The 14,284-nt window shown below is 38.3% G+C and overlaps 1 protein-coding gene across 5 annotated transcripts in view; it reads left to right on the top strand.

Annotated features, from left to right (window-relative positions):
• The window catches only part of LOC143038544 (dnaJ homolog subfamily C member 21), a 232,255-nt gene that overhangs the window by 118,774 nt on the left and 99,197 nt on the right, over positions 1-14,284 (top strand). For all 5 annotated transcript variants that reach the window (XR_012967578.1, XM_076207873.1, XM_076207874.1 and 2 more), the window contains one exon: positions 1,056-1,172. Coding sequence is in view for 4 of the 5 variants with exons in the window: in XM_076207873.1 (XP_076063988.1) it covers positions 1,056-1,172 (117 nt within the window). In the remaining variant the exon portion in view is untranslated. The remainder of the gene's footprint in view (positions 1-1,055; positions 1,173-14,284) is intronic.

The following is a 14,284-nucleotide window of genomic DNA, read 5'->3' as shown; positions in this document are numbered from 1 at the left end:
CATGTACATGCAACTCTCTAGACACATGACCACCATCAACTCTCTACTACAGTTTTTTCCTGGAACTCCACACTTCCCAACCACTCTGTCTATTGGTTCTTTTCCTACCCTAGCATTAAGATCTCTCAATACCACTACATTAACATTTCTCCATAAATCCTTGATGCAGTCATTTAAATCTATTAAAAAAAAGCTCCCTTTCCTCTGCAGTCTTCTCACCACCAGGCCCATATGCACTTAACAAAAATCCATGTCTCCCTTCCTAGTTTCACCATTCACATTAACCTCTACCACACATTTCCCTGTCTCTTCACCTCTTCTCGCCCTCATCCTCTGTTCACCCCTGACACCCTCCCAATTACACTTCCAAACTCAATCTCACCCCTCCCTTAGTTTCACTTGATGCCAACACATCCATCTTCTCACAAACATAATGCCAATCTCTTCCCATTTACTCTCATATGTACCACATCCACACACATTAAAAGACCCAAACCTTAGGGTTCTGGTTGGAAAAATCCCAGACCCTCTTATGCCCTCCCTCCCCCCCCCCCTTTTTTTTTTTTTTTTTTATGATTGAATGAATGAATGAATGAATGTCCCCTTTGGGGTCACAGAGAGTAGGATGCCTAGTTCTTTCCATCCAATTTTTGTTGCCTTATAAGACTTAAGTGGGAACACATAGTATTCTTCGCCCCTACCACAGGGTTTGGCAAAAAAATGGAAATTAGTATTGAGAGAAGTCGTACAGGACAGTATTAAGAATGGGGGACAGCATAATGGGAGGACAGTCACATTATAATAAAGTATAATTTATCTAACGAATAGAAATTTCCTCCATCACAGACAAAATTATGTGTGACTCTGGTCTGTAGGGGCTCCCCATATACTGTAGACCCTAAAGTATCAGCTCTGTGCTACTGTGCAGCTTTTGACCCTACAACAACATGCATCAAAGATATATTTGTAAACATATATTGTGTTACATATTACTTGACTTTCAATGTTTTTTTTTTTTTTTTTTTTTTTATTCAAATTTTTTTCTTATTTCACAGAAAATAGATAAAGAAAATAAAAAAATAAGAGATAAAGCCCGCAAGGAATACAATGAGCAAGTTCGGACTTTGGTTGCCTTTGTTAGAAAACGTGATAAGAGATGGAAATTACGAAAGGTAAGTGAAAATTCTTTAATTATTTTTATGTTATATAGGACAGTCAAGACCTTATGAGAGTATAGAGCCTGTGTTAGAATTGGGAATGGAGAGAATGAGTGGTTTGAGGTAAAGGTGGGGGCTGCATCAGGGCTGTCATGTTACCGTGGCTGTTCAATGTGCACATGGATGAGGTACATAAGGTAAATGTGTGGATAATGGGAATGGGATTGGAGATGGTTAAAGATAATGGAGAGAAGTGGGAGGTGAGCCAGTTGTTGTTTGTGGATGAGTGTGCCTGTGGTAGGGTCAGAGGAGGGATTAAGGTAGTTAGTGGTGGAATTTGAGTGGGTGACTGAGGATGAGATGGGGTGAAAGGGCCTTTGAAGTAGAGGGAAATGTCTGTTGAGGAAAGAAGGGAGAAGGTAGGGGATAGGGGTGAGTGGAGCATGGCTTGTGTTCTTTTGAAAAAATTTGCATTCCAGCATTCTTGTGTTCCTAAAAAGGCTGTGCTCATGTATGTAAAAAAGCAGGAATGCACTTGCCCACCTTTGGTATTTGTGTGTGTATTTTGGTGTTTTGATGTTAATATGTGTGGGTGTTCTACAATATAACGTAGTGGGTGTGCTGTACTTGTGGAGGCTGTGGCAAGTGTTTGTGTGCATTGCATGTCAAGTTGTTCCTTGACTTTGAGGACTTTAGTTTTATGGTGTAAATGGTCTGTAGGTGTTGTATTTGTGTAGTCTGTATTTGTCTTTAGGGCTTTGCTTTGTGTGGTCTGAAGGGTATTGAGATGTATTAGTGAGATTAGAGGCTCATGCAGGGATCACATAATTCATCACTGGGCATATGCATTGTTTGTATACTGTAGTATTAGTTTATTTGTTTTGTTCAAATGTTATTCCTGCAATTGATTTAACATGTTAAGTCTAGGTGTGGATTTAGTCCTTATGTTTGTAATATGTTATTTGAATGATGTCATGTTCTATGGTGTGTCACTGACACAAAGAGATGTGAATGTGGTGCAATAAGCCACATTCTAGCATGAGCCATATTGGCTCACCATCCTTAACCACTTCCATACGGTGACGGCTACGTAGGCTTCATGAGGAGCAAGTGGGTACATGATGATGCTGACATCGGCGTCTTGATTATATTTATTGTAGTCGTACCTACGTAACCTCCATTCTCTCTAAACTGGCCTCATCATATTTTCTATGGTTATCAAAATTCACGGGTGAAAGAGAACGAACGATTGAGCACAGTCTTTATTTTTTATAATGCGATTATTATGACGCAACATCGCACGTTGGGCAGCTAATGCTGCCAGATGTGCGATGTGCCCCAGAGTGAAGAGGTTAATGAAAATGTCTGTTGATGTTAAATTCAAACAATTAGTACATACATATACATACACCAGAGGCTTTTTCCCCCTTACAAGGGAGGTAGCCAAAAAACAAAGGCATAAAACCCACTCCCACCCATTTAATCCCCACACACTCCACCTCCATCCACCCCCTTCCCTCCCCCTTTTCAAGGCTCCTGGATGACTGGTCATCCCTACATCTCATCAACTGCCCTGGGTCAGAAGTAGTGTTGCAAGACACAGCACATCCACAGCAAGGCCACTTCATTAAATTGGCAACCCCTCCTCTCTGTCCCCTCATGCAGAAATGGAGATGGAGAGAAATCCCTTTGGGCATTGTCAATTTATTTTTCATACATACTCCCCCACCCATCTCCCCCTCATGCATCACAACATCATCCATACACAACCATTCTCCATTCACCCCTATCTTCTGTCCCCTCCTGTCCTTCCTCAGCAGACATTCCCCTCTTTCCCAATGCCCCTTTTACCCCATCCATCCATCTCATCCTTGGTTGCCCCCTCATGTTCACTCCTTCCACCTCAGCCTTCCATGCCTCTTTTAATCATCTTTCTTCACTCTTTCCATGTGTCCAAACCATCCCAATACTTTTTCATCAACCCTATCTCCCAACTCCCTTTCCACCCCCATTTTCATCCTCACCTCCTCATTTCTCACTCTATCCAGCCAAGTAACCCTTGTCATACTTCTCAGGCACCTCATCTCAAACACGAACGCCTCCTCTCTTCCTCTTTCATGTTCCATGTTTCTGCCCCATACAGTGCTGTCAGCACAATCACTCCTTCATACAAAGTGGGATAAGAGAAAAACAAGAGGACATGAAAAAAACTCAAAAAGGATAGTTATAGAAAAGATCTGAAAAAGAATAGTTTTCCACATAGAGTGGAAGATATCTAGAACAGATTGGATGAGGCAACAGTGTGTGCAAAAATTATACAAGAATTTAAGAACAAACTAGATGCTGAAAGATACAAAGACGGGTCTCAACGAGCATAGCTCACTTTCTTTATAATACAACCAGGTAAAATAAAATCTCCTCTTAGCATCCACTCCCAAATGCCTATTTCCCATTACACTCTTTAACCTTCCAAGGCATTTTCTTGCATCTCTCAATCTACATTCTACCTCCACCACTCCTCCCTTTCCTGCCACATTCGCATCCAAGTATCTAAAACTATCCACTTCCTCCAGTCTCTCCCCCTTAATACTGAATTCCATTGTGCTGCCACTTTCTCCTCTTGTACATCTCATCACCTTACTTTTACCCACATTTATCTTCAACTTCCTTGTTTCACACACCCTCCCAAACTCTGTCACTAACTTCCTCAATCCCTCCTCTGATTCTGATATAAGTGCAGTGTTGTCAGCAAATAACAAGTGACTTATCTCCCACTTTTCTCCATTTTCTTTAACTATCTCCAATCCCTCACCCACTACCCTTGCATTTACCTCTCACACCACCCCATCCATGTATAAATTGAACAGCCAGGGAGACATAACACATCCCTGATGAAGTCCAACCTTTACCTCAAACCACTCATTCTCTCTATTTCTGATTCTAACATAAGCTCTCCTACTCTTGTAAAAGCTCTTGACTGATCTTAAAAACTTTCCTCCTATCCCATATATCTGCAATACCTCCCATAGTGCTTTCCTGTCTACCCTGTCATAACCCTTTTCCAAATCCATAAAAGCCCCAAAAAACATCTTACCTTTTCCAAACACTTTCATATCTGTCGTAACACAAAAATCTGATCCATGCAACCCTATCTGTCCTAAAACCACTGTTCCTCTCCTAATCCTCTCAATCAAAACCCTCCTATAAGCCTTCCCAACTACACTTAAAAAACTGATCCCTCTGAAACTGTTACACTCACACTTGTCCCCCTTTCCCTTGTAAAGTGGAACTATACAGGTGCTCCCCCAGTCCTCTGGCACTCTACCCTCTCTTAAACAAACATTAAATAACCTCACCAGCCAGTCCACCATCACTGTATCTCCTTTTTTTTTTTGTTAGACATTCTGCATGATGCCCATCCAACCCAGGTGCCTTACCTGCTCTCATCATTTTAACAATTGCCTTCACCTCATCTTTCCTTATTTCTCCTCCATTTTCCTCACTCATCACGGTCATTTTCTTAGCGCTTCCCACTGCAACTACCTTTCCCTCCCTATCCTCCTTCACATTTACCAACTCCCTAAAATACTCTGTCCATCTTCCTCTTGCTACCTTCTCTTCCATTATCATCTCTCTGTCTGCACCAATTAGTAGGTTATCTTAGATAATACGATTAAAATGTAAATTAGGCTTTTTCTCATGCAAATTTCCCAGCTCCACTCCAACTTACAAACCAGCGGTTGAGGAGTACATGACTTGGGTAGGTTGGAGGTTGCTGTGAATGATGATGTGAAGAAGTAGTGTCTGCATTAATATAGGTGTTCTCCATTTTGTTGGATAACTAGAAATTGATAAATTGTAAGCCTTCTTCACACAAAAATAAAGAAATGAATAGATTGTGTGAAGCCAGGCAAATAGAGGTAAGTTAGGTTTATATTTATAAAAAAACTGGCACTTGCTGTTGGTTGTGTGGTCTTGGTATAAATCTAAGAGATGTGGGCATTGTCCTCCCTCTGACCCCCTCACTTGTGCCCCATGCATATCCCATATACACCATGCTAAGTTAAATTGTACATGTTTATATCATGTGAATTAAATAGTTTTGCATTTCACCATTTCATTGTCCTTGTGAAGTGGAAAAAAAAAAAAAAATAGTCATACTGGATTGAGGAATTGTTCAAGTCATAGCCAAGATTTGATACATCAATTCAAATACAGAGGCTAGTCTGTGACAATGACATGGATGTGTTGTATGTTACGCCAAGAATCTTGGGTGTGTGTATGTGTGTAGTATGAGAATGTTGTTGATATAAAGGTGTGGTATATATTTGTTCTGTTGTCCAGTTTGTGAGAAGTGTGGCTGTAGATTTGGTAGGGGCTATTTTGAGTATATGTAGTGAACCAGGTATTGAGTGTGTCAAGGTATGGTTGTATTATTTCTGCAGCTTTGCATTATTGTTATATGATTTTGTTTTTGCTGACAATGCCAATGTACTCAAGAGAGTGAAAACAGAAGATTGTAAATTGCTACAAGACGAACTGGAATGGAGCCAGAAATACGAGATGAACTTGAACATCAAGAAATGTAGCATAATGGAATTTGGAAGAGGCAAAAATAGATTTTCGGGAAAATATACAATTGGAAACAAAGTAGTAAAGAAAGTAAACTCAGAGAGGGACCTAGGAGTAATCATCTCAAGTGACTTGACACCTGACAAACATGTAAATAAATTATTCGGAGAGACTTACAACTTATTAAGATCAATGAAAGTGGCCTTCGACTGCATGGGTGAAGAGATGGTTAAGAAAATAATTACTACATTGATAAGACCGAAACTAGAATATGCTACATCAATGTGGGCACTAAGCACAAAGAAAAGCACAAAGAAATTAGAAAGAATCCAAAGAGCGGTGACAAAGATGGCACCCACACTATCAAATTTGACATATGAACAAAGATTGGAGAAATTACAGCTGTCAACATTGGAGTAGAGAAGGGAAAGAAGCGACTTGTTGACCATCTTCAAAATTATGAAAGGGATGGAAGTTCTCGATAGAGATGACTTATTGAAATGGGACAAGAGAGAAACAAGAGGACATGATAAGAAGCTAAAGAAGGACAGTTACAGAAGAGACCTGAAAAAGAACAGTTTCCCGCACAGAGTGATCGATGTCTTGAACAAATGAAACAGTGAATGTCAGAACTATACACGAGTTCAAAAATAAACTGGATGTGGAGAGATATGAAAACAGGTCACAACAAGCAGAGCTCCCGTCCTGTAAAATACAACTAGGTAAATACATACTTGTTATGTTGTCTGCATAAGAAGAGATTTGCATTTCTAAGATGTCGGGTGTGGGTTATCATGCATGTAAAGATTAAAGAGTGTGGGGAATAGAACTGAACCTTGTGGTATTATGGTTTTAAAGTTTCTGGTGTGCAATGATTGGTCATTATAGGATACATAGGCATTTCAACCTATCAGCCATCTTTTGGTATTATTGTGCATGTCTGTGTTATATATTTTGTTTATGAGATTGTGATGGGGGATGACATGGAAAGCTTTACTGATATCTAGTGTTATGAGAAGTGTTCTGTATTTACCTAGTTGTATTACAGGTTGTCGTCAACTTACGACCGAGTTCGGTTCCGACAGACAGGTCGTAAGTCGATCTGGACTCAAGTCGGACTTTATATATATATAGTATATACCCTTTATATATTATTTTTGTTACTGTATATATATTGTATATTTTGCATACTGAAATAATCTTAGCATCTTTGAACTATGTTGTATAGTATTTTTAACCTTTTCATAATTTTATCTGATTTTCTTTGGGAAACATAGCTTAGGCCTAAGCATACTGAATAAAATCCTATCATCTTTGACCTATGATACTAGATACTGTATTTTTTAACATTTTTATTATTTTACCACCAGACTTTCTTTAGGAAACGTATGCATACTGAATAAAATCGTATTATCTTTGAGCTACGTTCTTTAATATTCCTTAACTTTTTTATAATTTTCGTTAGGAAACGTAGCCTAGGCCAACGCATACTGAATAAAGTCCTGTCATCTTTGACCTACAAATACTTTTTTGTTTGTTAAATTAAAATCATTGCAAGGCACAATTAGGAAAATTTCTATTTCAAAACACATTCTTTTCGTTTACGTAGTATACCGAAAATATCGTTATCGACAATAGACTAGGCATAAACAAAGTTTACTGTTACATTTTATAATCGCAACACATAAAAATACAAAATGCTGTACCGAACATATTATTATCGACAACAGACTAAGCATAAAAAAGTTTTACTGTTACATTTTATTAATTGCAAAACATATAAAAAATACAAAATGTAAGGTAAAATTTTATTTAAAAACACATTGTTTTCGTTTACGTACTGTACCGAACATATTATTATCAGCAACAAATTAGCCTAGGCAAATTAGCCCAGGGCGGTGGGCAGGGTGCAGGGATGACCCGTCATCCAGGAGGTGCTCAGATGAGAGGAAGGGTGGGAGGGGTGTGGAGTGTATTTGGGGATGTAATGGGTGGGAGTGTTTTTGTGCCTTTCCCTTTTTGGCTACCTCCCTTGGAAGGGGGAAAAAGCCTTGGTATATGTATGTATGTATAAAAAAAAAGTTTTGCTGTTACATTTTATTAATTGCAAAATATGAAAATACAAAATGCAATGCAAAATTAGGAACCATTTTACTTCAAACAAACAAAATGAAAGAATATTTAGCTGGCTGAGATGGTGACGCTGCCGGCAGCCTGCCAGTACTATTGTACTTGCGTCTCGTGGCGTGCAAAGTAATTGTACTGCACTGCCAGGCATAACATTACAATTCTATTACTCTATTAAATGTTAAATATTATTGCACTATCTCGTGGTCGTAAAGTCGATCAGTCGTAAGTCGCATAGGTCGTAAGTCGACGACTACCTGTATACAGAAAGGGAGCTATGCTCGTGGTGGTCTTTGTATCTCTCATCATCAAGTTTTTTCTGAAAATCTTGAATAGTGTTTGCACACAGTTTCGTTGTTTAATTTGTTCCAAGTATCTGTGTGGGAAGCTATTTTTTTCAGATCTCTTCTGCAATTATCTTTTTTTAGTTTCTCTTAGTGTCCTTTTGTTTTTCCATTGTCCCATTTCAATAAATCATTCTTATCTATCCCTTCATAATTCTATAGATAATAGGTCTCCTCTTTCCCTTCTTTGTTCCAGAGTTGGTAATTCTAATTTGGACAGTCTTTGTTCATATGTCATTTTGGAAAGAGTTGGTGCCAGTTTTGTTGTTGCTCTTTGTATTCTTTATAATTTTTTTATATTCTTTTTGGTACTGGGTGTCCATAGTGTTGCTTCGTACTTGAGTTTTGGTCTTAATAGTGTAGTTAATTTTTTTTTATCATTTCCTCGTCCAAATAGGCAAATGCCACTTTTATTGACCTCAATAAATAGTAGGTTTCTCTTGACTATTTTATTAATCTGGTGTCAAGTCTTCGCTGATCATCACTCCAAGGTCTTTTTCCGAGTTTACTTTTTTTTTTACCTCTTTTTCACCAATTTTATAAATCTCGATATTCTGTTTTTACTTTTTCCAAATTCCATTGTACTACATTTCTTGATATTGAATTTCACTTCCCACTTTGAGTCCATTTCCAGATCTTGTCCAAGTCTTGTAATGAGTAGCAGTCCTCCTCAGTTTTTATTTAGTATTTTTGCGTCGTCTGCAAAGAAATTCATATAACACTCTACTCCTTCATCCATGTCATTTATGTATATGGCAAACATGATCAGGGACACCACTTTTCATTTCTTCCCAATATGAGAATTTATCTCTAATTACTACTCTCATTTTCCTCCCAGTCAGGAAAGCTTTCATCCATCCCAATAATTTTCCTCTGATGCCACCTATTGACTCCATCTTCCTTATTAGTTTATTGTGTGGTACCTTATCAAATGCCTTTTGTAGGTCCAGAAAGGCACAGTCTGCCCAACCATCTCTCTCTTGTATTATGTCTATTAATCTTGAGTAGAAGCAGATCAAGTTTGTTGTACATGATTTTCCTTGTCTGAATCCAAATTGATTTGGATTCAGTATAGTTTTTTCTTCCAAATGTTTTACCCCATTATTTTTTGACGACCTTTTTGCAAAGTTTTGCTACCTTGCTTGTCAGGGAGACTGGTCTGTAATTTGATGGGTCTTCCTTGTTTCCTCCCTTATAAATTGGTACAGTGTTTGCATTCTTCCAGTCCTGTGGCACTTTTCCTTCTTTAAGTGAGATTTTAATTATATTGTATATTTTGTCTGTTAATTCTTCCATGCATTCTTTCAGTATCCAATTTGCAATTCCATCTGGACCATGTGATTTTCTGATGTCAAGGGTTTTGATTTGGTCGCTGATTTCCTTCTGTGTTACAATTATTTCTTTCATTGAGGGGGATACCTCTCTGTTTCCTCACAGTTAGGTGAGTTATCTATAGTGAATACTGATTTGAAGTGGTTCATAATTTCAGCCATTTCCAGTTCTTCTGTATATTCATATTTACCTTGGTGCAGCTTTTCTATTTCTTGTTTGTTCTTCAGTTTGCCATTTACATACCTGTAAAATAGTTTGGGTTCTTTCTTGCATTTTTTTTTTTTTTTTTCATAGTTTCTCTTTTCATCTCTGCATATTTTTACTTAATGATTTCTTAGTTTGATGTACATTAGCCATTTGCTTGTTGTCTTCTCTCTTTTCCATTTCTTCCAAACTTTGTCTCTTTTATCCTTAGCCTCACTACACCTTTTGTTGTACCAGCTTTTTATGTATGTTCTTTCAATTTTTTGTTGTGGTACGTATTTATTCACTCCCTCATTATAAATTTCTTTTAGTATATTCCATTTCTCTTCCATCCCTGTTTCTTCATTTAGGAATTTTTCCCAGTTCGCGTTGCAAAAGAATTGTTTGAGTTTCTCAATTTTGTTGTTGTTGTACATTAGTCTTCCTATTTCATGTTTATCACAAGGCTTATCTGCATTGATCCCATTGAAAACTTTGTGTAAGGTTAATCAGAAGAGTGATCTAAAACCATGTTTTGATTTAGCAAGGGGGATATGTGGTGTGACGAGTTGTAGTATGAAGTGTTCTGTGACTTTGGAGGGGGTGCAGAGAAGTGTGATTGGGCAGTGTGTTGCTCAAACTCCTGGGTCCTTGTTGAATTTGGGGATGGTGATGATTTTCCCATGCTTCCAGATGTCGGGTATAATGTTATGTGAATAGCTGTAGTTTGCAATGTTGGTGAGTGCATGTATGCTTTGTGGTCCAATGTGTTTTGGTGGATGTTACTTATATTGTGTGGTCCACAGACAGATGAGTGCTTAAGGTTATGGATTATATGTTCTGTCTCACTGTCTATGAAGGGTGTGTAGTCTGGGTCTGTGGGGAAGTCTTTCTTATGTCAAATGATGGTGAGATTGCTTGTCAGTGCATAATAATTTATGAGTGCTTGTTATCTGTTTGTGGGCAAGTTGACTGTTTTTGTGGTTATTCCTGTGTGAGAGTGTGTTGTGTTACTGTTGGGTAGTGTAATGCTTTTGAGTGTCTTGTAGTTTTCTGGTATTTATTTTGTAATTGTGTTGGCAAATGTTTGCCAATTTTATGTTTTTTTATATGTATTTTGTCATGGCTTTCGTGTTTAGTGTTTGTATTTGGTCTGCTATGTTCTTAGGGATAGGTGTGGGGGTGTTGTGTTTAACCTCTTCACTCCGGGGCACCGCACATCTGGCAGCATTAGCTGCCCGACGTGCGATGTTGCGTCATAATAATCGCATTATAAAAAATAAGGTCAGTGCTCAATCGTTTGTACTCTTTCACCCGTGTATTTTGATAACCATAGAAAATTGATGAAGCCAGTTTAGAGAGAATGGAAATTACGTAGGTACGACTACAATAAATATAATCAAGATGGCGACATTGGCATCATCGAGTACCCACTTGCTCCTCATGCCGCCTACGTAGGCGTCACCATATGGAAGTGGTTAAGTGTATTGTGTTGTCTGAAGGAGGACGGGGAGGGAAAGTTAATTGCAATGGGAAGTGCTAAGAAAATGACAGTGATGAATGAAGAAAATGGAGGAGAAATAAGGAAAGATGAGGTGAAAGCAGTTATTAAATTGATGAAAGTGGGTAAGGCACCTGGGTTAGATGGGTGTCATGCGGAGTGTCTAAAAAAGGGAGGTACAGTGATGGTGGACTGGCTGGTGAGGTTGTTTATTGTTTATCTAAAATAGTGTAAGATATTGGAGGACTGGAGGAGTGCCTGTATAGTTCCACTTTACAAGGGAAAAGGGGACAAATGTGAGTATAGTAGTTTCAGAGGGATCAGTTTGTTGAGTGTAATAGGGAAGGCTTATGGGAGGGTTTTGATTGAGAGGAGTAGAGGAACAAAGAGTAATTAGTGAAGAACAGAGTGAGTTAAGGACAATTAGGGGGTTGCATGGACCAAATTTTTGTGGTAAGGAGATATGTGAGAAAGCTATAGGAAAAGGTAAGGATGTTTTTTTTTGGCCTTTATGGATTTGGAAAAGGCTTATGACAACATAGGAAGGCATTGTGGGAGGTATTGCAGATATATGGGACAGGAGGAATGCTTTTAAGAGCAGTCAAAAGTTTTTATGAGAGTAGTAGAGCCTGTGTTAGAATTAGAAAATGAGATAATGGTTTGAGGTAAAGGTAGGACTTCACCAGGGGTGTGTTATGTTGCCTTGGTTCAATTTATACATGGGGTGGTGTGAGAAGGAATACAAGGGTATTGGGCCATGGATTGGAGATGATTAAAGAAAATGGAGAAAAATGGAAAATAAGCCAGTTGTTGTTTGCTGATAACACTGCTTGTAGCAGGATTAGAGGAGGTATTGAGGAAGTTAGGGAGAGAGTTTTGGAAGGAGTGCAAAAGAAAGAAGTTGAAGATAAATCTGGGTAAAAGTAAGGTGATGAAATGTACAATGGAAGAGGATGGTAGCAAATTGGAAGAGAATATTAATGGAGAGAGACTGGAGGAAGTAGATAGCTTTAGACACTTGGTTGTGAATGTGGCAGGAAAAGGAGTGGAGGTGAAGGTAGAATGTAGATTGAGAGAAACAAGTAAATGTCTTGGGGGATTAAAAGTGTAATGATAAATAGACATTTGGGAATGGATGCTAAGAGGAGATTGTATTTACCTAGTTTTTTACCTAGTTGTATCTTATAGGAAAGGGAAGCTAAGCTTGTGGTGTCCCATCTTTGTATCTCTCCATATCCATTTTGCTCTTAAATTCTTGTATTGTTTTTGCACACATTGTTGTTTATCCAATGTGTTCCATACATCCACCACTCTGTGGGGAAAGCTGTTCTTTTTCAGGTCCTTTCTATTATTGTCCTTTTTAAGCTTCTTTCCATGTCCTCTTGTGTTTCTTTTATCCCAATTTAGTAAGTCGGTCTCCGTCAAGGACTTCCATGCCCTTCATAATTCTATAGATGGTCAACAAGTCACTTATTTCTCTCCTTCGTTCCAGAGTTGGCAACTCCAATTTCAACACTCTTCATGTAGGAGTTTTGATAGTTCTGGGATCATCCTTGTAGTTGCTCTCTGGATTCTGTCAATCTTCTTCATATTCTTTTTTGTATTGGGTGACCACAGTGTTGCTGCATACTCCAATTTAAGCCTTATCAATGTGACAAGTATTTTCTTCACCATTTCTACATCCAAGTAGGTAAAAGCCACTTGGATGTAAGTTGTAGGTTTTGACGGCAATCTTGTTTATATGTTTGTCAGGGGACATATCTTTTGTGATGATCACCCCCATGTCTTTTTCAGATCCCTCTTTCTTAACTTCTTTTTCACCAATTTTATATCTTCCAGATATCCTTTTTTTTTTACTTTTTTTCGAACTCCATTATGTTACATTTTTTAGTGTTGAATTCCACTTCCCGCCTCTGACTCCATTCCCAAATCCTGTTTAGATCTGTAATGATTTGCAGTCCATTTCAGTACTCAATTTCTTTAACAGTTTTGCATCATCTGCAAAGAAGCTCATATAATATTCCACTTCCTCGTCCATGTCATTCACATAAATAGCAAACATTATTGGAGCTAGCACTGATCCTTGTGAGACTCCACTAATTACCTCTTTCCAAGTAGAAGTCTTCTCTCTGAACACTACCCTCATTTTTCTTCCATGCAAAAAGTTCTCCATCCACTTCAGTAGTTTACCTTGTATCCCTCCTATTGTTTCCATTTTTCTTTAAAAAAATTTGTGAGGGACTTTATCAAAATGTTTTTGTAGATCTAGGAAAGCGCATTCGGCCCATCTATCCCTTTCCTGTATTATGTCTAGTAGCCTTGAGTAAAAGCAGATAAAGTTTGTGGTGCATGATCTTCCCTGTTTGAATCTAAATTGTCTCAGATTTAGAATATTGTTCTCCAGATGTTATATCCATCAACTTTTTATAACTTTTTTGTAGATTTTTGCCACTGTGCATGTGAGGGAAACTGGTCTGTAATTTGTTGGGTCTTCATTATTTTCTCTTTTATAGATTGGTAAAATATCAGCATTTTTTCCAGTATTGTGGGATGTTTCCTTCTGAGCAAGCAACATATTATGTTGTATATTTTGGCTACTAGTTCTTTACATTCTTTTTATATCCAATTTGCTATTCCATCTGGGCCATGTGATTTTCTGACATCGAGGTTCGTTATTTGATCCATTATTTCTTTCCGTGTTATTATTATTTACTTCATGGGGGTTGGGATTTCCCTTCTCTTCTTTCAACCTGTTGTATTTTTTCTCTAGTAAGTGAGGAGATAGGTAAACAGGTAGTGGAGTGGAAGGAGGTTTTCTCAAGGATAATGTGGATCAAGGTGAAACTGGGAAAGGAGATGTGGGTCTTTGTAAGTGCATATGGGCCTGGCAGTGAGAGGAGCGTAGAAGAAAGGGAGGCCTTTTGGATAGATTTAGATGAGTGCATAGAGGGTTTAGGAAGAAATGTCAATGTAATAGTACTGGGAGACCTTAATGCTAGGGTGGGAAATGTTCCAATCGATGGAGTGGTTGGGAAGTGTGGAGTTCCAGGAAAGAATCTTAGTGGAGA

Source organism: Oratosquilla oratoria, chromosome 24, assembly GCF_046742065.1.
Source record: "Oratosquilla oratoria isolate Oo_2021 chromosome 24, ASM4674206v1, whole genome shotgun sequence".
Lineage (NCBI taxonomy): Eukaryota > Metazoa > Arthropoda > Malacostraca > Stomatopoda > Squillidae > Oratosquilla > Oratosquilla oratoria.
Note: the sequence above shows the minus strand (reverse complement) of the source record. Positions and strands in the feature narration are given on the sequence as shown.